The sequence below is a fragment of the Phaethon aethereus genome (assembly GCF_964289735.1).
Source record: "Phaethon aethereus genome assembly, chromosome: 8".
NCBI classification, from domain to species: Eukaryota; Metazoa; Chordata; class Aves; order Phaethontiformes; family Phaethontidae; genus Phaethon; species Phaethon aethereus.
This window is the reverse complement of record NC_138584.1, coordinates 4769313-4796969: the sequence shown is the minus strand read 5'-3', so window position 1 is coordinate 4796969 and position 27657 is coordinate 4769313. Positions and strand designations below refer to the sequence as shown.

Here is a 27657-nt window from a genome sequence, read left to right as displayed (position 1 = left end):
TGCCTCCCAACGCTCTTTGGCTTCCCTTCCCGGCACCCTGACAGCAGAAGGCTTGCGAGAGAGACCATGTGCCAGCAGGACCATCACAGCAGCCCAGCTCTTGTGTCTGTGGGCTCTGCTGGAGATGACCAAGGGGGAGGATGCGGAAGGGGGGGTGTCTGCACCATAGAAGATCCCTCGTCCCTTCTAGCAGGCTCCTATACAAGCCCAAGACCATCACAACAGCAGATCCCTTACCTCTCGTGGATGACACCACTGATGGGTGGCAGCCAGTAGATGCTGAGGGAGTCTTGCGTCTGCCCCGTGACCATGGGAGGGATCGGGATGGGTGCGGGCTTCTTGCTCTGGCCCCAGCGCTGGTACACCAGGTCCAGGTAGCAATGCATGCGGGCCACTTGGTTGGGGGTGAAGGTGTTGGTGCAGTCGTCATCTGGGGGAAGAGAGGTGACAGGGTTCGGCCGGCGGGGCATGACAGTGTGCACCCCTTCTGATCTCCAAATCCTGTTTTGGGGACCTCTGGGAAGACCTAGGAGACACCAGCATGTGGTGGCTCTCCTGCCAGGACTCTCCGGTGTCGTGTGTCCCCAAAGCCACAAGATGGCACTGCCTCAGCAGCTCCGTGTCCCTGCTCCCGGCTGCCCCGGCCTCAGCACTGGCTCTAATGCCTGGGCAGTGCCACCATCCTCGTGGTGGGTCAGCAGGGGGGACACAGGATTGCTCCCCAGGCTTCGGTCCTCCTGGACTGCCAGGAGGAACACCAGCTCTCCCGCAGCATGCCTTTGGAAATCAAGCCGAAAAGACTCCGCCCTAAGGTCCAAAATTATAGTAGTAGTAATAAAAATAATAGTAGGAATAATAATAAATAATTTCAGGACTGAAATTCAGGGGAATGAAGGCACGCCACCATGCAGACAAGACCAGCCTCGATGCATCTCCAGTGACCCGCAGGCAGGGCAGGATGGAAACAGCCTGCAAGCAAGAAAGCGGCTAAGAAGCCACCGCAGGCGTCGGCTGCCGGGAGGGATCACATCACTTCGGGAGCGAGGGAGGAGACTACCGAGGGCGGCGGGAGGGAAGGTGACCCCTTACAATTTCTAAGGGCAGCTCTTCATTACCTGTGTAACTCATGTAGTTGTTGAAGGGTGTTCCCATGAAGTGCGTCTGGCCGCAGGTGTCGTTGGTAGGGTCTGGATCCCGACAGAGCTTACTCTTTGGGGTGGGGGCCGTATCGGCACAGAGGTCTCCCGTCTCCATAGACGGAGTTGTCTCCCTGCAGGGATCGTCACAAGATTCCCTCTCGCTCACTCCCTTAAAGACATGGTATAGCCCCAGGACGTGCCCCACTTCGTGGATCATGGTGTTGGTGTGTCCGTGCATACCGTAATACGCAGGGTTGAGGACAACTCCACCTGGAATCGCAAGAACAGAGAATGTCACCCAGGGAAAGAGACAGCAGGCAGCCACCGTTACTCACCTGTGCTAGGTAAAATTCCTCTCATTGTGCTTCCAGGTCACAAATGAAGTGCCAGACGGAGACCTGAAGAGGGAAATATTCACCCTCTTGTAGGCTGGAAAGAGAGCTCCTTTGCCTTCTTGGCGTGGAATAGGGTGGGTGGTTTTTCTTTCACTTCTAATGACTTCAATCGTTTCAGCTCTCATTTCCCTCTGCACCTTTTGACATGTTTATAATTCAGTGTCTGCTTTGGTTCACACTTAAAACTCCAAAGTGGAGACAGAGCACCAAACTGAGACATGCTGTGGGTTTACAGGGATAATCTTTTAAACCAGAGGAAAGATGACCTTCCCTAGCCTAGACAGGTGGCTCAAGCCTACCAGTTCCCATGGCAGGTGAGGAGAATGAGGTGCCTAGCAAATTCTTGACATACTTGGCTGTGCCAACTCAAGCCACCTCCAGCACAAGTCCATATGAAGATTCAAATGCACTGCCTCTGACCCCTGTTGAGACAGCATCAGTGGCCTAATGCTTCACCCACCAAACCAGACCCTAAGGAGTAAATTTAAACTCATACAAGGTGCTGTTGCAATCCACTAAGCTTTACCACAAACTTGACTCCAATTCATCACGTATTTTGGAGTGGGTTTTTCCAAAACACCACTTCTGAAGATCCCTTCCTCTCCTTCAGAGGGGTTTGTGTGTGGGCAAGGTGCACCAAGTGAACCAGGTGAGAACCCCCCACCCATCATGGTCCTACTCCTCTTCACTGGGGCACTCTGGCCCCTTGACTCAAGGTTCAATCTCCAAGCCACTTTGGTGCAGGCTCAACTTTCAAAGATGCTGGAGCATGGGTATGGATTAAGGCCCCCAGAAACTGCCCAGAGCTGCCATCTCATACTGACAGCAACAGCATGGAACTGGACCCATGCGCTGATCCTGCCCTAAGCTGTGCCTTGGCTGCAGGACAAGGTGCTTTCCCTCTCCTGCCCACCCACCTGAGATGGGAAGAACAAGGATCAATGGTGCTGAGGAAAACCAGGTGGAGCAGAACCTTCCACTGCCAGCATCACCAACTCCTGACCGAGGATGCACACCCAGTACCGACAACTCTGTACCACATCTGCTGAGAAACTGTCCACGGAGGATGCTCAAGAACAAAACTTACCTCTCTTCTGTGGGCTCCTTTTATTTCTTTACTTCGCCCAAATGAAAATCTGTTTGGAAACTCTGCATTTTTCTCCCTGCTTTGAGGCTTTTCATTGGCCATTTCCTCCCCTTTCCTCTTCTCGTTTCCTTGCCCCATCCACTTTTCCACGCCACCTTACGCTGGAGGAGCAAGGGCTGGGGAATATCAGCAAGACAAGAAGGCAAAAAGCAGACCCCAGCATGTGCCCAGGCTGACTCCAGGCAATACCTCCGTGGCACGGGAGGCTGTTTTTACCCAACTACTTTTAAACTAGACAGCTTGGATGACGGTGCAGTGAATAGCTGGCTCCAGCACAGCTTGCCCCCTCCTTTGCAGCACCCTGGAGGATTTACCATGCCAGCTACCTCACAGCAGAGCCTCTGCTACTGCATCTTTGCTGCCGATTGCTGCCCCTGCCAGCAAAGTTAAAATTGGCGGAGGGCCATCGTATGATCCTGCCTCCAGCCACAGCACAGACTGCTTGAAATCTGCTCCTGGATCAGCTCCGTGCGCTACTGGACTACTTCATGTCCTCAAGTACAGGGAGTTCCTTCCAAGAGAGGGCTTTCTTCGGATCATGGTGTCCCTGGCAGGACACCAGCAGGACTGTGACTCTTCTGGTGGAGCCATGGTGGGTGACACTGGGCTGGAAAGGGGCCTTCAGAGATATCCTGAGCAATTCTCTCGAGCCCAACAAGGTTGTGAGAGGATGAAGAAATAAAGGTGGCATCTTCTACAGAGCATTCTGCATGTGTGGCTCATGTAGGAGCCGGGAGACACCACTGGCCTGTGAAGTGGCACCATTTTCTTAGGCTAAAAATTCGTGTTGGTTGCTATTCCTCCCCACAGCGTGGATCTTATGCCCAGGGCAGTTTGTTGGCTTGAGGCAAAAGACAGGTCATAAAGTACCTACATTCCCTTTTTCCCTTTCTCTCCAGCTGTAAAACACCAGAGCAGAGGACCTTGCATCCCATCAGTCAGCTCTTGGCCCTTTATTTGACTGGAGATGGGGCACAAGAAGATGCAGAGGTTGAAAACTCCTTTTGGAACCTTCATGTTGTATCCTGTCCATCATTAGGTTTTGGCAAGCCGTTCCCCTCTCATTTACCAGGCTGGTAAATGCTATAGATGGCAAACAGCATCCCATTAATGGAGAACCCAGTAGATACATTAAAAAAAGCTGCTTCTCATTTTAGTCAAAATGAGAGAAGAGAGAACAGAAAGAAAAGGCATCGCTGCAGCCAAGCCCAAGCCCAAACAGGGCAGGGGGCTGCCTGCCCAAAGGTCTGAACGGAGGAATGAGTACACAGAAATAAAAGAGTTTTTATAAACAAATAGATGTGATGTCAAAGCCCTGCACGCATCCTGTGGCACTAACCACGAGGAACAGGTTTAAGCACCAGGGGCACGGGAAGCCCTGCGACCAAGCAGCCCTCGTCCCAGCAGAAACCCAACGCTCTTCCCATGCGGGGGAATAAGTGGGGATTCCAGTGCAGGGAGGGAGAAAACTGTTGCAGGGGAGGGAAGCCAAGGCTGGGATACCCTGTCCCTCCCTCCTCCCTGCTGGCTTCCCCTATCCTATTCCTCTTCCACACTCCACAAGGATGGTCATATTTTTAGTCCTTTTTTTTTTTTTTTTTTTTTACAGCTAATTAGATGGCAGGATTAGTAACTGCATGAGAACTCTGCCTTCCTTCCAGAATGTCCCTGTCCCTCCAGTCCCTGATGAGCTGGGAGAGCTCCCAGATTTGGGCCAGGAAGTTGTATTTCCCCTCTGCAGGGTCCTGGCTGTGAAGGCAAGATATGAGATGTGAAAGCGTTTGTAACCTCCCAACAAGACCAGCCTCCCCTCTCCCTCATCTGCACGTCAGGCTTTCCTTCTCACCTCTGCCTCCTCCTGCCCCAGGAGATTGCCTAAATTATGCTTTAAGTGAACTCTCCATCTCATGCTTGACAACCAGCCCAAGGAGGCCCCCAAGGTCAGCATGTAGTCAACCAAGCTGAAAACATCAACTGAAAAAACATCAAGGGGGTCCAGCACACCAGGCAGGTGAACCAGAGTCTTCTTTGGACTCGCCCACCAAACTGAGGCCAGGCAGCTGGAAAGCTGCAGGGCTGGTGTTGCCACATACTCGCCCTTCAGACCAGACCTACCAGCTACAGAGCTGGTAAGATGCCCAAGGTCAAGCCTCAACTCCAAGCAGCAAGAGATGCCCAGTCCATCAGTACAGTGAATGACTCGCACTGGTGTGGACCCCACCTCACCTTCACTCACACATCCCTTTGGAAGCTCCCAGTCCCAGTACATCACCCTGCTTCTAACCACGATCAATGGCAGTGATGAAGGACTGGTTCAAGCCAGCCCCCAAGAAGCCAACCTGTTCCTGGGCCAGGGCTGTTGCAGAGGACACACGCTCAAGCAAGCACGGGATCTTTAAACAGCACACCGACAAAGCTGAACCTGTATCATAGGGCCAGTCTTCCCCAAACACTGAGTCACGGCAATTAATGGAACAAACGCATGACGGTTAGTCAGACAGGAAGATGGCCATTGCTTAAGGTACCTTTCATGGAACGCCTGGCCCTCCTTCAGGATTCACTGACCTCAGCCAGATATATATGAGCTGGCCTCAGCCAGATATGAGACTCAGCTTATATAACTACAGAAAGTATTTATAACATCAAATATTCACAATTCCCTTGCCTTTTGACCATGTTTATGCAAGGACAGTTCACATGCAGCTACACATGAGGTTTAAAGTGTCTGCATTATTACATTGCTAGGGTTTTTGAGGCAAGGCTTTCCACTGCAAAGAACTAAGGTTGTTTTTTTTTTTTAATAGGACAGGAGTTCTTTGACTCCTTGTGTTTTGTAGTTGAAAAGATTCACTTCAAAGTTCTCAGAAAATTCATTCCAGACTCCAAGCAAGAGCTCTGAGTTTGAGAGCAACTTACTGTGCCTATGGTGGAAAGACTGAGACAGACAGTATGGTTAGAGGGAGTGGTGCAAACAGACCCAAGATCTTCTACCTCTGCTACTAGCTGGCTGCAAGTTGACTATGTCTAGGAGCTCCAGAGCAGCGGAAATACTGCCTATAAAAGTGTCATAGACCAGTTCACCCTCCCCAAGTCAGTAATTCTCTCTTCTGCTTCACTGAATGTAGTTGCTGTTGGTTGGTATTACTACTGGTCTAAAATGGTAAACCATCCTTAAACCTTCAGAAAGGCTGCTTGAAATTCAGATTTACTCAGGAGAATAATCTGGAGAGCAATAGATCTGCAAGTCATCAGCAAAGGAATGGTTGCTTAATTTCTGGTAGCCCAAAACCAAACATAGGTGAAGAGAACTGATGAAAAAAAGTTTGCTGAGGATTTCCAGCAGATGAGGACTCCAACAGGAAAATGAGGAGGACCTTCTTGAAAGACACACTCAAGGGTCACAAAAGCATGGTTTCTAAGGAGTTCAAAGTCCAGATGGCAGATTAAAAAACATCTAGAGAAGAACTAATGGAGAACAATTTGGAAACAGTATGTTTAGTGAGCTTTGGGATGAGAGGAAGAGTTGAAATAGAAGAAGGGAAGGCAGATGGAGAGAAAAAGTTTCATGGTACTTCTCTTGAAAACATTTAAGAAAGTCCAGTTCAGAGAGACAGAGTGCAAAACCTGACTAAGAGTCTCAGGAGCAAAGAGGCAGGTTATCTTCTTGGAAAAGTTGAGTCAAACTCAAGGAACCAATTTGATTCATTAGGAGAACCGAAACAGAAGAGGGTCTGTACTTGTGTAGGGAAAAATCAGCGTGGCATTTTTGATCCATGGGAGCAGACAGTGGCATGGGGGAACAGGGCCTGTGTGCTGACCTTAAAATATTAAGGTCAGGATAGACAGGAGATTAGCAAGATTCAGTGCAAGGGAAGGAGACTGTCTTCTTGGAGACAGCCTCCCCTCTTGTGTAAAGACCTGTCTCCACCCCTGGTCACTGTTAAGTCCTTAAAGCTCGGGAATATTTCTCAAACTACTATTCACTCCTCCCAAGGTTTTCCTTGCTCTTTCCTCACTCCTTTACCTCCACATCTACTGAGATTCTCCAATGGCTTCTTTTTGTAAAAGCCATATAGTCATGACCTGCTCAGTCCTAAGGTTCTTCTGTGCTGGACAATAATATGCATTGTGCATAGTATAACACACTTGATGTGGTGGAGCCCACTGTTTACAGAGGTGGGTTTACCACCCACCCTCCCGAGTTCATTAAATCTAAAACTAAGGACAATCTTGAACCAAAGTCTTCAGTTTGTGTTAGAGACTCAAAGAAGTTCAGATCCAGCTTCATACTTCACAACTCTGGCACCAGAGCCAAGACAACACCCCTTTTCCCCTGAACCTCTGCGGTAAAACCCTGATGCAACATTTCTAGATGGTGCCACCACTTGTGTCCCTGGTTGGACACAAACTCTGAGACCAGAGCTCAATGCAAGCTTTTGATGAAACCGGTTACCCTGATTACCCTTCCGTACATCTCCTTGCGAGCCTTTGGAAGGGGTTTAAAGAGAACATGTGTGGCTGAAGCACTTGCTGTAGTAAAATGATTGTCAAGCTGAGCCTTGGAAGCGATTTCTGGAAGCTGAAGGAATAAGTTTCATGGAGATTTGCCTTCCTCAACATGCAACCGTAGCAATAGGCTATTGAAAAAACAGTCCTGAAACTCATTGAGGGAGGGAAGCTGGCAAAAAAGAACTTTCAAACAGGTCTTTAACAGCAGTGTAAAACTTTTAAGGGTTGAACATCATGCACTTGTAAAAGCAGAAGGTCTAGGTCTGCTGTGCAGGTGTCAGGAGTAATTATTTCCAGTTACTTATTGAGAAACACTTTAGATGTTTTGACTGCAAAGTATAAAGGGCTTTGCCAGAAAACTCAGACACTGAAGAGGTGGAGGGAGAGGCAGGAAAAAGAGACACAGCAGAAATAGGAGAAAACACACAATACATTTACATTCTCGTGAAGTAGTTGCCATTTTGACTGCCAGGACTGATGACCTTAAGGGTCTGCCTTGAATTCACTGAAGCCAAGGAGAACCTGCTTTGCCTCCAGCAGGTAGTAAGCCAAGTTATAAAAACATGGTTTAATTTGATAGTCATCCTCACTTTCGCAGCTGGATTCGGAAGTGGCCAGCGCTTGCTGCCTGCTGAGCTCTGGAGTCACTGGTCTGAAATCACTGACACTCCTGCTTTATCTGTTTGTCATTACGTGCTGCAAGGTGAAGGTCACCATTTCTAGAATCCTGGAAAATAGACCTGGAGGGTCTCAGGGAAGCCAAATGCAAGTCTAAACCCTTCTCCAGAGCCTGCCCTGACGGTGAATCTGCAGCTCTCCCCAACCCCTCTGCCCCACTGCCTTCACCATTAAGTTTCTCATAACAACCTGGAAGTCCCTTGTCAGGGTGTAACCCCACCATCTTATCCACATGGACATGGGGAATAGGCAGCTCCTTCCATTAGAGCAGCAGCTATTGATACACCCTAAGCCTGTTATCACAACCTTCTTGTTAAACATCCTCAATATTGAGCCAAATCATGGCTGCCTCTTTTTGCCCAGTCAACCACGAGAGGGGAAAGCCAACAACACTGAGACCCCATGAGTGGGCTACCTTACTTACCCAGGTGACTAAGGGCCTCTTTATCCCATGGCCAAGTGGCAGCACCAGCCAACTCCTCCCTCACCGAACTGGCAAAGTAAACATTGAGAAAGTGGGTGCTGTTCAGCTGCAGTGCCTCCTTCAGCTCCTTCACGCTCATGTACGCCCTGCAAGGACAAGGGAGAGGAGATAGTCAGCATAGGCTTCAACGGAGCAAAGAGGAAAAGGAGGAGCCACCCATAGATATCCTGGAAAGGGCACAGCAGACCTGGAGACCCCATACTCAGCTCTCTGAAACCAACAGTGTTTGGTAATGCGTGGCACAATTCAGCAAGTTTCACAGGATGTACCATGACACTACTAATTCTGCTCTGTAAGGTGCAAGTTCTGCTAGTGAGGGAGGTGGGAGGCAGTCATGCAAATCTGAAGTAATTTTGCTAATTATAGTAGCTTTGTTGATGAGTTCTGCTCTTAGAGAAGGTTTTCCAACAATGGGGATAGAAGAGACCCCAGAGGATAGGATAAAAGGAGACAAACTGGGAACAGAAACAATGGGAGAAGAAAGGAAATGCAGAGGTCAGTCCTGCTAGGGAAAAAGAGAAGGGGTTTGGCATCAGAAATGTGGAATTTGAGGTGGGGGGGGAAGTGGATTTTCCTCAAGGTGTGAGGAGAAAGGAATCCAGAACTCCAACTGGTTCCAACATGAGTTTTCAGGGGTTGTCCCTAACACAGGGCAGGACAGGAATGGACATCAAACCTTATTCTTGGGAGCAAGGAGGGTGTGCCAGCTGGGGCCAAGAGTCTCTTCTCCAGCTTCTCTGGTCTGTCTGGAGTAGCTCATAACCATGGCCCTCCACCCTATCCTTTTCCCCAGGACAACCAGTATGCCAGAGGTGGCAGTGCATGGCAAGAACAAGGGGTCCCGGAAGAGCACAGGCATGTAACACATCAAGAAACATGCTACCTCCCCCCCATCCCTGCGTATTGTATAAGGAAGAGCGGGAACAAAAGGTATCTTAGAATCTACTTCAAGAAATCTCTTCTAGCTCTGCCCAAAATGGACCTTGGGGGAGTGCTGTGTGCATGCCCCCAGCACTGACCCAACAGCAGGGCCCTCTCCACATGAGCCCACCTCTCTGCACATGACCCAAATCCTCTCTGAGAGGTGGTCTTGGATATCTGCAGAAGCACAGGAGCTCCCAAAATAAGCTTAATGGGGAGAGGGGGACAGCTCTGGAGACGGATCCATCAAAGGGCGTGTTTAGTGAGGAAAGCCTCCTGACAACACTGCTGGCTGTCTCTCCTCCCATCTCCAGAGCTGGGAATAATTTTTTCTGCAGGAGCAGAAAAAATACTGGAACGGGGACATTCAAGACATCCATTTCTAAAGGGCATGGAAAGTAGTGGGCTGGGAGAGGCAGATAGGCAATAAGCCTTGCAGCAGAGCAGTAACACCCATAGGTATGTCTGGGTGTCCACAAAATGATCCTCACAACGTGGCATGTCTCTTGGCACTTGGAGAAAAAAAAAAACCCAAACACGGCCATCAGGAAATTTAGGTTTCACTCTCCCCTCTGCGTGGTTGTTTCTCCACAGGTCAGAGGTCTATATTGCATTCACTGGTACAGAGTTGATCTTTATGGAATTCATGTCCTCAACTGTGTAAAACCATCAGGATCTAACTTAATAATAACAATAATAATTTTAGTAAATAATAGCAGTGGGAGTGTAGGGCCTTGGACTGTGCTGCAAATGCCAAGTCTTTTAAACCATTTCCATCATCAGTGCCATTAACCTCATGGGCCGAGACAGCATTAGGACAGGTAACCCTAGAAGACATTGTCTTTAAGTCTTCAAAATCCAAAGACCCTGACCCAAGGTTTGTGAAGCCATTAATTTAAGAGTTTCTAAGCAGGAAAAAAAACTCATGGAAAGGCTTCAAATACATCACTGTGGAATGATGATGGAAATGCACCATTGTGGAAATATGTCATAAGAATGACTAAACCTGCAGCATAAGGCCAACAGCAACATTAAGGTGGTGGAAAGCATTTCACTTATTCCCATGCTTCCAGGAGCAATTGGCATCTCTGTGCTGCGCAGAGGGATTACGAAGGGAATGTGGTCATTTACTTTACACTGGACCAGCCATGAAGGCACATCAGCTATATTTGAACGGGCAGCTTCTGTAAAAGTGGTGTCCATTAGTGCATTCCTCACAGCATTGAATTATAGAAGGGAGGACAAAAAGGTGAGCATGGGCTAAGGGAAAGAGGCACGTTCTCATCCGAGATGCAAAGTGAGAAGGGAAACCAACAAGAGATGTGCAAATACACTGTTTGAGATGGCAAGATCCCTAGTCAAATTAATATACAGACTTGTTTAGAAAGAGAGAGGTTGCTACAGCAAATGGAAGAGAAGGAGGAAAAAGTGAAAAAATAGAGGAAAAGGATTCCAGAAGTAGACTAGAGCAGGATGGCACGTGGAGCAGAGCTTCGTAAACCCAAGGGCCACTTCCCTGGATCTGAAATAACAGAGACTTTCAAAAGCCATTGCTGACTTGGGAGGTGTCAGATAATCAGGATCTGCTGACTACATCTCCCCTACCAGTCAGCCCCCATAGGCCATCCTGGGCTGCAGACATCTCACCCACCTTCCCAGTGACAAAGCAGCTCTGAAACTTGAGTTACTTTAGAAAATCTTGGCCGGACTTTATGGCAGCATCTAATGGCAAGATGAGATGACCAGCTTGTCTTCACCAGGCCCCGAGATCTCCCACCACAAAGCAGCATTCCCAGAACACTTTCCCCAGCCACATCAGCCTGCGGAGAAAAAACTCTCCCAACCGGAAACGGCAAATTAGGAGAACATGATCTCTTCTGTGATGTCTCGCCTGAGCATCCCAGACACGCGCCACGCTGACGCCATCCCTTCAACCCCACCAAGACGGGAGCAGGCTGGGAGGAATAGATAGGGAGAAGAATAAATAAACCTGAAGGACATATTTGTGGCATGACTCGGAAGGAAGAGAATTAAAAATTTCATAGAAATAGCGCGTAAGGAGGGGGAAGGGGGAGAGAAAGTCTCCTTCACGCACCAGAGCTGCTCGGGGGACACAGACTTAAAAATAATGTTGATTCCTGACCCATGATATCTTGGAAAAATGGCCCCAAACCCTTCCAGGCTGTCCAAATTCCGAGCGCTGACGTCAGCCCTATTCAGAGGGATATTCCCGCCGCCCCTCTTCTGGAGACATGATGTTTTTCTGGCTGCCGCCTGCCATTCCCTTGACACTAGCAACATTTTTTGTCAACCCCTAATTATAAATAACTGTAATTTCCTCCATTGAGAGATTCAGATAGTTCAGGGCTGTGTCAGGGGTACAGGGAGCAGTTCCAGTACCAAGAGATACTCAGATGAGTTGGATGGACAAGGAGAGGAGAGGATGCCAATTTCACCCACTACGGCATGGAAAGCACAAATATCCTCCTGCGGGTGTCCCCAAAGACACAAATGAGACCAAGACCAAAACAACCCTAGAATGGGCAACTCTGATTCCCCTCAATCCACGTTTCCCACTAGCATCCTTAGCTTAGACAAGGAGCATGCAACTGGCGTCTTCGCCTGTTGCTTACTGCCAAGGTCATGCTCTCCCTCTTCTTCAGCGCTTCTGTGATTTTCCCGGGGGAAGGTAGAGCAGCCTTTGGTCTCCACAAAAAGCCTAAATGACAGCCCTTTCCTCTGCTCCCCAAATAGCTTCTCAATGCCTGCAAATCTGGAGCATTCCGAACTAGATGGTATTTACAGCAGGGTGGGCACTGCAAGTCAACACACAAACACAAGGAAGGCCAGAAGGACACATGAAGGCACAGCTATGAGCTAAGCCGCAAAACAAAACAAAAACAACCCCCAAAGAACAGGGCAGAGGATAGAAGAGAGACAGAGAAGGGCCATCAGGTTTTCCAGATTCAACACAAATGTTTTTCCAAGAGCATCCAAAACTCATTGGTGAGCAACTAGCTGCACGGTATTACCACCTTGACCTGGGGAGTATTTGCAACCCTGGGAAAATGGAGCTTGTAAGAAGAATATAGGCAACAGTAGAGAGAGGAGGGACAGGAGGGCTATGGACTGCCATTATTAGCAAAGAGCGCAGGCATGAACACCATCTGAAGCGATGGTATTTGAGAGAATAAGTCCAGATATGAGGGCCTCCCTCATGACGGCGCTGACCTATGATACTGTTGACTTAAAGTCCTGCTGAATGACACCAGCTGACAATCTGACTCTGAGGCAGGCTTAGGTACTACACTGCATACCGTTTTACCCGTGGAACTTATGGTTGACAGAAAGCAAGATGGGGGAGAAGCTTGGGCCTTGTGTTGCTCTACAGCAGCACAGTGGAGCCACACTGATGCTTGTGTGGTCCTGGTGCTGGATCAGCAGCACGTGGCTCTGTGTGGGACTTCATGGTGTGCTGTCATTGTGTGACATTTCAGGCTATCAAAAAAAGGAAAGGGAGATTAGGTGCAGCAGGTTCCGTGACTGTGTCACCATAGAATAGTGGAATCAGACTCATAACTGCAGATGGAGAGGACCTCCACAGGTCATCTAGTCTGACTCCCTTGCTCAAAACAGGGCTAATTAAATCAGGTTGCTCAAGGCCATGTCCAGCTGAGACCTGAACAGCTCTGAAGACAGAGGTTTCACAATTTCTGTTGGCAACCTATTCCAGTATTTAGCCACCCTCACGGTAAAAGTATTCCTAATGTCTAATCCAAATTTCTCATGTTGCAACTTGTGTCCATTTCTTCCTGTGCTATCATCATGCATCTCTTCTCAGATTCTTGCCCCATCTTCTCTGTATCATCCTATGACATCAAATGTGAAAGCCAAACAACTACAACTTTGCATGGAAAACTATTACTGCACTAGACCTTACCACGTTAAGGTCTAAAAAGCTTCCTTTCTGATCAGCTGGAGAAAGAAAAAGAAAAAAAAAAAATCACACTCCATCCTCCATCCATGATCCCAGGCCTCCCTGGAGAACCCTCATAGCCCTTTCTAATGCTTCTCCTTGGACAATTTTGTCCTAGTCCATGGGGCAGACAGCATCTTTGTACTCGTGGCTCTAAGTCAAGCTCTGGGCTGGCTTGGTTAAAGGAGAAGACTTGACATACTCTGGACAGAGCTGTTGCTGCCAGAAATTGCTGCTTGGAAAAGTGGCATCAGGACCACTGCTGGTACACAGGTGGGAGAGAGGAAAGGATTTGCTAATCTGTGGGACAGTAGAATGGACAACCAAGCTGTAACACAAGCCTCATGTGGTTTAATGTGGGAGAAGGGGAGCAAGAATGGCACTTTTAGTGACAGCCATGTTATAACAGGAAATCTTGGGGCCATGAAAGTAGCCATTACCACTGAAAGGCAAGAGATGGCACTTCCAAATGAAAAGCAAGGCCAGCACGTACCCCATGCAGTACCATAAATCAAGCTGAATTCTCTGGGTACTGCAAAGGATGCAGTGTGTAATGCCACAGGAATTCCACTGCAACTCAAAAATAGGAGTCTTTTCCCTGTAGACATTTCAGAGGGGATGTGGGAGTGGGGATGAGTGGAAGTTGTCCAAGTGCCCTCCATGGACAGCTGGAAAATACTTGAGACACAGCCAGCTCCAGCTAACCATACAGCCTAATGAAGTCACAGGGGATTCCTGGCTCTGATTTCATGTCCTTCACCCACCACAAGGAAATTCCTGTTCCTACTCCCCACCAAGCAGGGAGGCTCCCTTTTTCCCCAGACCTCTGCTTGACAAATGAGGAATCCCTCAGACTTCCCAGGATGAGCACCAGCCTGCCACTAACATTTTTAGTGTGTCAACACCATGTTCCCTCAAGGCTGCAAAGGGTTAAAGCAACACACAGCAACCTTGCTTCTGAGACACCAGCCAAGAGTCTAAGAACCACAACTCAATCCTTGAAGGCAGGTGCTGAATCAAGTGCCACGGGTATTTTTGGAGAGCAGACCCTCCAAACTCTCCATATCATCAGTGAAGAGAGATGCTCCTCCAGACTGTGAGCCAAAGTGAACATCTTCTGATTCACCTCTACCAAAGGGCTCCTCTCCATGGTGACTCTTTAGGGGGTCTCTGCTTGCATACGTGAATCCTCCTTGCTGGAATTTGTGAACCCTCATCCCTGTTCCCAGCACATGAACTCCCGGCTGATGCTCAGCCTTGCCTCCCTTCTGCTTTGCTGCAGGCAGACCAAGCCCACTACCACTATGTAAACAGGACATGGTACCACTTTGGTGCAGCACACGAGCCAAGATGGGTTACTTGATCCGCCTCCAGACTAGACTGATGGTGGTTCTCCTAACTGCAGCTGCCTCGCACTCTGGGTTTACCTGCCCTGGAATTTCTGCTGTTAATGCAGCTGCGAGGAGATGCTGTATTTTTAGGCAAAAGCTTAAGTCCTTTTGTACTATTTAAGACTACTTGCATCCCCATGACCATGGTCTAGGAGGTCTAACTCCAGTCCAGCACTGTACTGGTATGGACACACATCATTGCCAGCATCATGACAACTTGACAAGGCAGCAACATCCAAATGACTCATCTGGACAGGCCTTGGTAACACAGCCAGACACAAACACACAAGAGGTGAAGGAAAGGCTGAGGAACAGCCAGACATTCACCTGGGATCATGGGAAGCACAACACTGCTGGAGCAATACCCTCTGTAGTCCTCAGGAGCCTCTCATCAGCTTCACTGGGTAGAACAGCCTAGCGAGCAGCCATCACTGGCAGCACCGCTTAAAATTTGCATGAGTGGCTAAGTATCAAGATGTCAAAGAGGGCAACAGGACAAAACACTCCTGCTTGAGGGCCTGCAGGATCAGGGGTTCCCCTTATGTGTGAGCAATTCCTGTTAGAGTCAGAAGTAAGCCTCAATCTCCATGTGGGAGGTGGACTTGGCTTTGGAACTGAAGCAGTAGCAGATGCTGCAGGCTCAGAGCTGCACCAGCAAAGCTGCAGACAGGTTCAAAAAGACAAGCTGTGGTTCAAGGCCGTGACCCTTCCATATAGATTTCCTGAGGAAAGGGACCAAGAAGACTGCAGATCACTAGCACACAGCAGGCAAGCTCCCAGTTACATCAGACGGTAGTACACAACTTCTTGAGGTCAGATTTGGGCAAGACAGACAATAACATTAGTGTTAGACCAGCAAGCCCCACAGGGCATTTTGCCCTGAGAAAGGATGAAGAATAAGGGCTGCTAACACCAGCATGGCCTAGCTATTCCTGGAAGCGTTTCCTAAAAAGTTATTCACTAAATCATCACTACACCAGCCAAAGGCAATGCTATTTTAGACCTGGTTTTGGTAAGCAGTGTAGAAATTATGGAAGAGCTGATGAAAGAAAAAAAACTTGGCCTGAATAATGAGTTGATTCAAATTAACTTAAATGGAGGGATAAAAGCAGGTCTTGAACTAAGAATGGAAAAACAGGACTGACCAGGAGACACTGCTGTATCCGAGATGCCTGGGAGAATGGGATGAAATGGGAATTCCCTGAAATCCATCTGGCTCCAGTGAAAACAAGGAGTAAGAGACCCTTTTAGAGACAAAAAGACCAAAAGGAGGAAGAAAAGATCTGCTGAGCAGGGAAGGTAGAGCTGAAACTCGGCGTAATGGAGGAGCATCCCTGGACAAAGTTAATGTATGTTCTCCACCTTTATTCAGGATTGTGAAGTAGAACTCAAGTTCCTTTCCAGTGGGGTACAACACTATTAAAGGCATGATACTGGAGCAGAGCTCGAGATAAAGGGGAAAAAAAAACCAAGAGGTAGCAGCAGTTGGGTGGGGGCTGAAGTGCCATTTGGAAGATGAACCACTGGGGAGGTGGCAGTGAGTGCCAACTCTAAAAGGGGCAGGATGTTGGATACAGAACAAAGGACAAAAAGCAGGAGGGAAGAGTGCAGAAATCAAAATTTTCATAAACAGGACTCAGTGCATGCAATACAGTTGCAGCAGGAGCCTGGGGAAATGCCACCAGGAAACCAGAAGGACTGGCCGCAGGGCATATGACTGGAGAACAGCCAACATGATACATGCAGTGATGTCTACAGGGTGAACAAAGGTCATAAATGAGACAGGCTGATCTGGTTGTGACCTTAAATCTACCTGCAAATTTCAGCACTTTCGGGTATAAAGGTCTCCATGTTATTACTTTCACCCTCCCACCCCATCTTTTAAAAAAATGGAAATGCTTAAACACAGGGAGCAATATAGATGTGAACACCTGAAGGCCAGTGGAGGACACACAATGGCCTCTCTGGGCAATCTCTGAATACACAAGGATGCAGAATTTTTAACCAGATGCCTGCACTGGCAGATCCTAGACCCTGCCACTGTGAACTCAGGCAAATGCATGCTGCACTCGCTGGCCTTTCTCTTGGGAAGCCATAGTTGGGCATCAAGGACAAGTCTTTCCCCCTGGCACCACACCAGAGCACCTGACTTTAGGAGACCCGCATTAATTCCTCCCCACCAGCCTGCCCAGAGACTGTTTGCTTTTCTGCCACATGCTGGTTTCCTCTCTGGATCTCATTTTAGCTCTGTTGACAGCTTATGCATAGGGCGAGGGAGCAGGGGCAAGTTTTAAGGCTGGTTGCGCACGGGTACTGATATTTTGGGAGTTGAACTGAGGATGGTCCCCCACTTGTGTTGAACACATCAGAATAAGCCTCAGGAGATGTTTACAGCCAGCTGTGCTCTCCCAGCATGGTGGGTACCCTCAGGACACCTGTGCCACTGGGTGCACACTCCCTAGCAGATCTTCTGACCTCCCCTTCCAACATGGTCATCAGATACAGCCTTCTCTTGCTGCTTCACCAAATTTGAGGCTTCTCTTGGAGGATGCTAAAGCTTCTTGATCACCAGCCCCCAGCCCCAGCACTGCAGGAGTGGGGAGTTCCCTCCACTGCTCCTCTGAAGCGACAGAGACGTTGAGTGGCTCTTCCCTCAGCACAGATTAATCATCTGTGCATCAGATGTTTGGATCATTGAAAAACACTGGTTTCGTGATGTTTGTGCCCTCAAGACAAGGCTGGCTTACTGCCTCTCTCAACTAATAGCTGCCATGCATATGATGTGCACCATGGCCTGTCTGAGGGCCTCTTGGGATGGCTTTGCTGGGAATCCCAGCACATCTCATGTGCCTGTGTAGGTTTCCTGGCTATAACTGAGATATCACCAGCCCTAGGGCGTCTTAGGAGGAGGTGAGTTGTTTGACAACCAATAATTTGAACCCAGGCACCAGCATTTTGTCCAAGCTGCATTTCAGTTTCCAGAAGAATTCCAACGGTTGTGGCTACTTGATAGACCTGTAGCCTGGCGGAGTCAATCCTGCACTGCAGAAAGCACCAAGACCGACCACCAATGATCCCAAATAGTCAAGTGGTCCTGGTGCATCACACAGAAGCCACTACCTTATGATCCCAGGCAAAAGTCCCAAAACACTTGCTCTAAGGATAGATAGATGTCTACACTCTCCCCAGGAACAGGGACCCACATGTTCCCCTTTGCCTGCCTCAAATTAAATTCCCTTAAGAGGGGAGAGACCAATTCACCACATTGCCCCCTCTGTTCCCATCACAAATACTATCCAACATTACCACGGTGCTGGAGGGGAAGGGACATCTTTTCACAGTGGCCTCATGGAGGAGACATTTAGCCATGGCCCCATAGCACAGACATCATCCCCCAGGAAGAAAGGCCTCAGAGGTGACAGGGCAGAGGAGCACAGGGTCAGGATCTCCACACACAGCGGAGAGATCCAAGGGCTGTGGGAGGGAGCAGAGGGCTGCGGTGAAGCTGATTGAAGGAGGCACGAAGGGGGACAAACAAGGGAAGCGAGGCCTCTGGCTCGGCAGGGACTACCTGACCTCTCCTTCAAGGGGGCACAGCAGCTTTTGGCTGACGCCAGCAGCCAGCCTGCATCCCAAGAGTTGTTGCTGTCTGGCAGAGATGGTAAGCAGCAAAGACCTAATTGGAAAGGACAGCTGGATCACAAAGACCCCTCCTGTGCTTCTCCACCAAGCCAATATGTGGGAGCTGGGGCTGGGACCCCCTTCTCCTACACTGCTGTTCCCCCATCCTTGGTCCATCCCCTGAAAACTGGAGGCTGCCCTCAGAGGTGACAGCAGCCACACTGATGGGTCCCAGCCCTTTGGGTAACCTCCTGAGGTGGGCCTGCCAGAGCTGTAACCCTCCATCACCAGCGCTCAGCAGGGACACACACTGTCTCCACAGCGTGTTTTAGGACTGGCACAGCCCTCGCCTCCCATGCATGGCAAGAGCCACCAGCAATGCTGTGGTGGGGACATCTACTCTTCCCACCCCTTCTTCATTGTCAAGCCCCTGGTCACCAGCCTTCCATCTCTTGAGCTACTTCTCACCCAGAGACAGCCTGCAGGGATCCTTTGCAGTTCTGCCGCATTAACACCCTCACAGCCTTCTTTAGGGTCCACCACAACACCAGCAGCCTCAAAACACTTCCTTCCCAGGGCAGAGAGACAAGGACCTCAACTTCACACGACCATCTTCCCAACAGCTCTCCTCACACCACCTCAGAGGTGTAACATCCCTGTATAATTCAATATGGAAAACCCTGTGCCACCAAGAACAGGCACACAAATTCAGCATTTCTTACAGCACTTCAGCCCTAAAGCATCATTTGGTTCTGCCAAACCACCAAAGCCTGTACACACTCAAAAGTTAATACAAAATAAGCCAGATGTTTCCCCAAAAACTCCCAGAGGAGGCTGGCTTTGAGCTTGTGTTAGCACTACTGATTCACCCCACGAACCTTCCTTTTTACACCCCCCAGGGAGGACAAATCCATGCAAGTCCCATAAACTTCCTGGCTTATGTGACAATTCTTGTGTTGCTTAAGCATAATGGGCCATCAACTTTCCCCTGGGATAAATTTGTCCTGGCAATCTGCGTTTTAGTGCTCTACATCTTGGGGGAGTTGATAGCATTTGGGGTTTATTTTAATGGGAGTTGGTAGCCATGATCAATTGTAAAAGCTCTATTTCCACGGAAATGGGTATTTAATAGATTTTTGAAAATGCTGGTTATTGACCCAATGGGCCTTAATGGCTTAAAAACCGTCTGATTGTAGTTTGTAAGAGTAGATGCATATGATTTTCAGATGCATACTGGAATAGGTAGTAAAAACCCTTTTAAATCGCAGGGACCTGGTCAATAGGGAGTTTCCATTTGCTTGTTTGGCCTTTCTATTCCTATCAGAGTGAATCATGACCATCTCCTCCTCGGAGAGGCTTACCATTTCCTCATGGGTGAGATCATCCTAAAACACGCGACCCATCTGAGACCCATCAAGGTACAGGGATGTCTTTCATTAGACCAGGCAGCCATGTAGAGTCAGGCTTTCAGAGCAGCTGGGCTCCCAGCTGCTCTCATGGTGGGAGCAGAGGACACATGGACCACCCCTCATCCTCCATGGACTGCGCACCCCCCTTACTCCCAGTGGGGGCTTCTTGGGAGCTGAAAAGCCACATGTGCCTCAGACTCCTGGGTTTAACCTCAACCTTCAGGCTCCCAGTTGATGATCCTACAGTGAAATTCCCAGGCAGAAATATTGGTTTAACTGGGGTCAACACACACCAAAAACATCAACTCCAAAGGAATGTACCAATTACTAAGAAGTAATCGTGGAAGCAACGAACAGACTAAACCCTGATATTTATTTCATGGGGTCTGCGAACACTGACTGAAGCCCCCCTGCCCCCAGCTAAGGCATGTATTTAAGGTTATCACCCCCACCAGCTCTCCAAGGTCTACAAAGACTCAGCGCAGGCTGCAGTTGCTCCCCGCCTTTGCCCATCGCAGGGGCAGCTCCCCTCTCCCGGCTGCCTTTTTTGTTACCCTGCAGGAATACAGATGACCGAGATTCTCATCCGTTTGAAACCAGCCTGTGGGTTCAGCCGTTGCAAAGAGACAATCCCAAGCCGTGCGCGTACAGGACAGCAAGGCTGGGTACACGTCTCCACCATGGACTAAGCCAGACAAAAACCAAGGACCTGAAAACTCCCGAATTTCAAGGGACATCTGTCCTCCTGCTACCTCTCACCCTCCCCATCAAAAAAGCCAACGAAGCAGGAATTCGAGTTCAGAGCCGCAGCCTGTTGCTTCCTGTCAGTGGAATAAGCAAAGGAGACAAATATCGCAGGTCACCACCTGCTTCCACCCCAGTAAGGCATCTCCCACTGCCATCGCCACGTAGGTCCATAACACAGCGTCCCACCTGCTTGCTCGCACCTCCACCCCCTGAACCCCAAGGGCACGCAGGGAAGGAGCAACGCTGCCGGCCAAGCGCAGGCTCTGGGTGCAAACCCCAAGGCTGGTGCACGCCTGGGTGATAGGACCCCGCTGGGTTGGGCTTTCCCCCTGTGCCCAGCACTGACCCCCCACTCTCAGCAGGCACCGAGGGGGCTCAGACCATCACGGTGGCCTCTGAAAACACATCGTCGTTCCCCCAGAGCGCATGCCCGGCCACCTGCGAGAGCATGGACCCAACCACGTACCTAGCGAGCCAGGAAGCTACTGCACATCTAGAGGGGCTGTAGGAAGGAGGGACGAGCCGTCACCCCGAACACAGGGAAAGAACGGCAGCTGGGGGGAGTTAATCAGAAGAATTCAAAAGAAAAGGAGCTAAAGATCCAGTCTTGAGGCATTTAGGGGAAGGAAAGGAGCCCTGCCAGGGAGAGAGGCAGCGAAGCAGCAGCGCGGGGAAGGAGGGGAGCCCGGTGTGGGCGGCATCCCGGCTGCAGCGCGCACCGACACGCTTGGGAGAGGCTCGCCGTCCACCACGCCGGGTAAGCCGATGCTGGCCGGCAAGACGCCGGCGTTACGTGGAACGTGCGTGAGAGAGGGCGACCGAGAAGCGCCGGGGGAAATGGAGAAACATGGCCGCAGCCCCTTGCGGCTTTGCGAGGCAGAACTCAACAGCGGCAAGTTACTCTAGAGCAGGCTCCCAGCTAAACAAAGTCAGGTACGGTTTCCTTTCTGCCCGGATTGTTTGTTTCAAAGCAAACTAAAAAACATCCCAGGCCAGGACCAAGTCTTAGAGCACTTTTTCTCTGAGGTTGCACAGATAAGCCCTGTCCCACCTAACCCGCAAAAGCGGATCTGCAAATCAGCTTTCTCTTACTTTTTGCCTGCAGCAAAGTTACAAAGCAACATTCCAGGTTTCGGGAGGTCTTAAGGTCTCCGCAAACAAGTCAGTGTCCCCAGGAGCCTGAATTTCACTGCCCGTTTCCATAGCACAGCTCACAATCTGCTGAGGGGACAACGCAGGTGGGTGCAGCCAGCACCCCCAGTCTCCCCAGCAGCGCGTGGGCTCCGCGTGGCTGGGCAGAGGCTCAGCAAAGCGCTCGGGACAGAGGAGGACGGCGCAAGCGAGAGCATCATTTTTTGCCTCGTCAGGACCAAGCGGCTTCATCCCCTTTCATTAAACGCCGTTTCCCCATCCAGGGACTAGGAGGCAGGAGGCCAGGCCCCCCGTGCCAATAGCAGCACTTCATTGCTGCGTCACTGGGCGGCAAGATGTCTAAGCCTTCTGTGCCTCAGTTTCCCTGGCTGAAGAGCTGGGATTACCCTTGCCCACAGCACAGGCAGGCGTTTGCAAACGTCTTAGAAGACATGATCTTTGCTGGGCAGGGTTTTCAGAGGAGCTTAGAGAAGTTAGGCACCCACATCCCACTGCTGTTCAATGGAAAGCAAGTTTCCAGCTTTTCACCAGGCGCCTCCTCCTTTCCCATCCATCTCCTACAGCATCCCCCCCCATAGGGCAGATCTCAGACCTGCTGGAAAAGAGGGAGAGCTGTGGACCGGAGGAGCATGATGAAGATGACCCTACAGCACATGTGCCACAGTACTGCCCAAAGCCCGTCTCCAGCCAAAGAGCTGGGGCTGATGCACATCACCACCAGCAGCAGGTCTCAGGAGACAAAGCACTTAGAGCTCTCTGCTAGGACTGGTCAAGGCTGGAGAGAAACAGGGACTAATGCATAGCAGGAGGCAGCTCAGTCCCCTCCCGAAAGAAGGCATGGCTGGTGCAGAGGGGCCAGATCACAAACTGATTTCGGCACGGATGGGGGAGGCAGAGCCCCTAGGCTGAAGTCATCTTCAAAAAACTAATCTGGTGACCACCAGGTGACAAGCAAAAGTCAGTCTGTCTTCTTCATCCAGCCTCCTGGACTAGTAGGGCAGCAGGAAAGGAAAACACAGACACTGCAAGGCTGGGGAAGGACTTTTGATGATGCTCCGATGAGCCCACAGCAGGCTGCAATGTGCATGTCCATCCATCAGTGGGGCAGTGTCGCCTTGCAGTGGAAGTTAATGAAAGGGTGGCAGAAGACCAAGGGTGCCACCCTTCCAGTCTCTTGGCCTGCCTCATCTGTTCAGATGGAAAGCTCTTGGGCACTGGCAGAAGAAGGACCCTTTAACAGGGCTGAGAACAGCGGGTGAATTTGTTGAGCAGGGATGATGCTCCCAGGGGCGTTAAGCTAACAGCTTTAAGTTCCTCTGCAAGCCCTGTGGTCAACAGATCCCCCTCCGGCAGACTTCACCATGATAGTAGAGTCCAGTCATGCTAAAAAGTCCAAAACTTTGCTACATTCACCCTAAACTTCTCACTGAAGGGCAAAAAATCATGGCCTTGGTATCGGTCAGGAAAGGGATCAAGACAGAGAAAAAGAGGCAAAGAAATCTATTCAAGCCAAACATCTCCCCGATGCCTTTTTTTTTTTTTTTTAAAGGGAAAAACCAAGTCCCAAGCCTCCAACTTACTTTTAGGTCCAGGCGATTGGGTGTCCCAGCCAGAGCGCAGCATGCACAAGCCAGCATTCTAAAAATGCCTTCTTTGCGGATATAAAAAGGACACAAGATAATTTATTGGGGAAATTTCGTAATGTAACGATCCTACATTAACCACAAACAAACAAACAAAAAAAAAAATCCGAGGCTGCTTCTGGTCCCCAGCACAGCCCTTGGCAGGCGACAGTCGCAAAGGCTCGGCATCCTTGCCCTCCCCAAAGCCTCCCGAAATCCTCTGCCTCGCGTTGTCTCCGTGGGTTTGGGCTCCTCTGGACCCGTTCCCTTTTGCCCCATCGCCCTCTGCAAAGGGGCAGTTTTATTTCCTAAATAACAGTGGCAGCTGGGCCAAGGAAAACTAAAAGCGGTACGTTCGCTGAACAACACCACTGGCCGTGGCTCAGCCTGCCAACCCAAACGCGGGATAACTCATCCCAGGGACCCCATCAACGCCAGCTGACGGAGTCTCACCGCACGGCTGCTGGGCTCCTCGCTCTCCTGTTGTTTCAGTTCCGGGGGTCTCGTCAGCCTGGCCAGGGTCTCTGCTGGGGTCCCCCGCCTGTGGGCGAGGGTACGGTCGGACGAGGAGGAGCCCTGGGGAGGGCTGAACATCAGGACAAAGAGTGACACCCCCCCCAGCCCTCAGACACACGCTGTTCCTTCACAATTGCCATCCCGACACAATCGGCCCCCCCGTAAGCGAGGCCCTGGGACAGTGGTGTGCGCTAGAACAATAGCTCACATCTGGGACAGCTGTTTTCCCCAAAAGCACCCAGGCTGCCTACAGCCGCTGGGCAGGGATCCTCTCCTCGCTCACACGCGGAGGTGGCCACCCCGGGTGGGGGACCCGGCAGGGGCAGGGGCAGGGTCCCCACGGCACATGCCGCCTGGCAGCTCCAAGCTCGCAGAAGGCTTGCGGAAGCGAGCAAGACTCATCCTCCCGCAGAGACTTGTTGTAAATTAACCCCCGAGTCTTCTACCTCGGGAAGAAAACGAGCGCATTGCTGTAGATTTTATTTCCTACTTTTAGCGCCCCAAAACACGTGGAAGGAGATTTGGGCGCAGCGGCAGGATGCTGCCATAGTCAGCAAGATGCTTTGGCTAGTGCCGAAGCCACGGGCTGGGATCAGCCCTTGGACCCGGACACCTCTATACCCTCACGCTTCTCTGCTCCTTGGGGTAACACAACAGAGCTCTGGTCTCACGAGGAGCCACCGTGATATGGAGCCCTCTGCTCTTGACCAGTGTCCCCAAGACCTTGCATGGTCCCTTCGGATGGCTGCCACCTCCCACTGGGAAGAAGTCATGTCAGCAGACCATATGGAGGGGCTGAGTCGGACCCTGGTCTTGCCACATGTGCTCTGGCTACACGCTCTTTGGAGAGCACGCCTCTGCACTGGAGCCCCCATCACCACCTCCTCTGCCACTGAGTCACCATCACTGGAGGTGTTCAAAAAACATGTGGACGTGGCACTTCAGGATATGGTTTAGTGGGCGTGGTGGTGTCGGGTTGATGGTTGGACTTGATGGTCTTAAAGGTCTTTTCCAGCCTTAATGATTCTGTGACTTCTCATCTTTTGATGTTAAGAGCCCACAGCTAACCTTTCCTTCCCTTTACCAGCCCATGCTGGAGAAGTTATAATCTCCTTCTCTCACATCCTTGTGAGAGCAAAAGCCCTAAAGACCTTTCAGATGCCCGACTTGTATCTCCCGAACTTTATCACAAATAAGGCTACAAGACAGCTTTTTGCCAAGAGCTTGGAAGAGCTGCAGGTAAAAACAAAGAGACCAGCCCATGCAACTTATTATGAGAAAGACATAAGAACAGACAAGTGTATCACAGGTAATGAAAGGAGCAGCCTTCACAGCAAGCAAGGAACCAGAAAGAAGCAGCAGGAAGACTAGGTAAACAATATATATCTTGCAGGGAAAGGGAAGGTAGCAGGAGGAGGCCGAGGCATGCAGCTCCCCAGCGTTACCCAGAGGTAGCATAAACGTAAAGACATTGCAGACCCTGCTACACCGCACTGGCCAAGTGCGCTGTGCCTTCTCACCACCTTGAGTCCTTCCTCTTGGAAGTACTCAGAGTTCCTCACCTTTGCTACAACGCACCAGACACTTTCTAAGGGGCTGTTACATGCCAAATACTCTCCAACATTCTTTGACCGAGAAGGTTAAAAGCAAATCTGAGATCTTCAGCAAACGGAGTCACCCAGAGGCACATTCACATGGATATAGTCTCCCAGTCCCATCACAACCAAGCAGCTCGGTAGACAACCTGCTCACCTGATATAATGGGCTCTACCAGGGACAATTCTTTCTATCTTTGACAAGTTTTTGAAATCAGTAATCAATGGGAAAGCCCAGAGAGAGCAGGCTTTCCTACATGGAGAGAATAAGGTTTTTTTTGATGAGCTCAAATCCAACCACTCTCATGAAACTTTAAAGCATCCACCAAAAAATCATCAGGCTCCAGCAAAAAGCCCTATTAATTACTGCACCTCCCCAGCCCCAGCAGATCTCTAGAGAAGCAACAATCTCAGCCATCTCTGAGGTCCCTAAAGTACCCATCTCCTCATCACCACACTTACAAACCCCAAAGCTTGAGTCCATCACTCAAGGCTTGGTCCTTTGGGAACCACCAGGCTGATATTTGGGTATGGGCCAGTAGGACTCCAAGAGGTGCCAGAGGGAGCTAAAAGTCAGCCAGGGCTCAGGCCCTGAGCAGGGGTACCTCCTAAACCATGCTTTCCTCATGGGAGGATCAGGCAAGCAGGTAGTCTCTTCCACTCCACATCTCACAGACAGCAAGTTCAATAGCATGCGGGTAACACACCTCTCTATCTGACCCTCAAGTGAACAGCCACCGTAAGCAGCAGATACGCACCATTTCCAGTTGAATCTATGCTCTGCAGCAGTGTTGGTGGCCTCAGGTCCCAAGGCTTATAATTTTAAGATAATACCAGCCCTCTATTCACCGTAAGAAAGATCTGCTAAGTGTTCCTGCAGCAAGGGAAGGCAGAGAAGTGAACAGCTCATCTGAATGTTGTTTTACCATCTGGATAGGACTAAGGTCTGGATGGGTCAGCTGTTGCCCCAAGATTCCATCCTTGCCTCACCTGCTCTCAATTTGACACCTTTTATGCTCTCAGTCTAACCACATTCAGCTGAACATCTCCAGACAATGGGCTGCTCAAGTGCCAGAGAATGGCTCCGAGTGATTCGTTCATCCTCGGGGGCATGTCCATGAGAGACATTCAGTGAGGCTGGTCTGGATCAGCTTTTGAAGACACTGCTTAAACAGTGGGAGGCTCCCAAACACCTTAACCCAATTAAGCATCCTTCCCTTAGGACAGGAGGCCAGCTAAGCTTGCGTTAAAGCCCATCAAATACCTTGTTAATCAGGTACCCTTTAAGATCACAGCTGCAGTCATCCCCATCCCAGTGGAGGCCACCAAGAGGCTGGAGATGCCTGGTCATTTTTCACCTCCTTTTGTCACTTAGGTCATTTCTGTAGTTACTTTGGGTACTGAGACAGAAGGCCCAGCAGCTCTGCCCTTATCCACTTTGCTCTCCAGACTCCCCTCCAGTTTTTCTTTTCACATTAACTGTGTCACACACCAGACTCTCATTGACTAACTGCCCGAGGGGGACCCTCGCTGAGTGTTAATTGCTGTTAATGAGCTGTTGCTGCTTTCCTTCCAAGAGCACCAATTACAACAGCACCCAGGCACTACAAGAAGATGCGTGTCTGCAGCAATCAAGGCAAATTTTACTCTAGATACTGCCATTGCACTGCCAGCAGCTCCTGGAAAACACTTTAAATCAGGACACGAGTGGGTGAGGGATGACAGCAGGCACCTCTCCTGCCATTGCTTGTCCCCTTGTTCTTCATGCAGTGGGTCAGGGTGAAGGAGAAGTCCCTGGCTTGCTTCCTATGGCTCCTGTTGTGTTGTCTCGCAGGGATGGTTACGCTCAGCTGCTTCCCCCCAGCCACAAGCACACGGTCCCACCGGTGTGTTTTACGTGTGGGTAGTGGCCCAGCTGGCTCCGAGCACAGCAGGACTTGTCCCATGCGCTACTAGGAGGTGCAGAAAGGACTCGGCAAGACGGCTTGATGGCCTTGCGTTGCCCACAGCCACGCTGCCATCGTTTCAGCATCATCCCCTGCCCCAGAGCTGGGGGCACCTCCTACCTCAGCTACAGCAGGGTCTGTCCCCACCAGAGCTTGGATACCCTTCTCTCCAAACCTCGTGGGCGAGGGGATACGCTAGCACCAAGTCTGGCCCTGGAAGTACACTGAGATGTCCACCAGCTAAGAAGCACTAGAGCTGCCACTGTTCCTAAGGCTTCTCCCTTGGGAAATGTGATTTGCCTTTCTCAAAGCTGCAGCCCAAGGGAAGGAGATTTTACAGGAGGGATGTGCTAAGATGGTAAAAGCTTTTGCATGAGTACTTAAGGTCATGCAAGTCAAGACAAGGTAT

The 27657-nt window shown here is 50.2% G+C and overlaps 1 protein-coding gene across 1 annotated transcript in view; it reads right to left on the bottom strand.

Moving 5' to 3' along the window:
* The window catches only part of PAPPA2 (pappalysin 2), a 91446-nt gene that overhangs the window by 54138 nt on the left and 9651 nt on the right, over window positions 1–27657 (bottom strand). Inside the window, exons 3-5 of the mRNA XM_082003105.1 lie at window positions 8293–8438; window positions 1116–1409; window positions 238–430 (exon numbers count right to left, since the gene is read on the bottom strand). Coding sequence (XP_081859231.1) covers window positions 238–430; window positions 1116–1409; window positions 8293–8438 — 633 coding nt within the window. The remainder of the gene's footprint in view (window positions 1–237; window positions 431–1115; window positions 1410–8292; window positions 8439–27657) is intronic.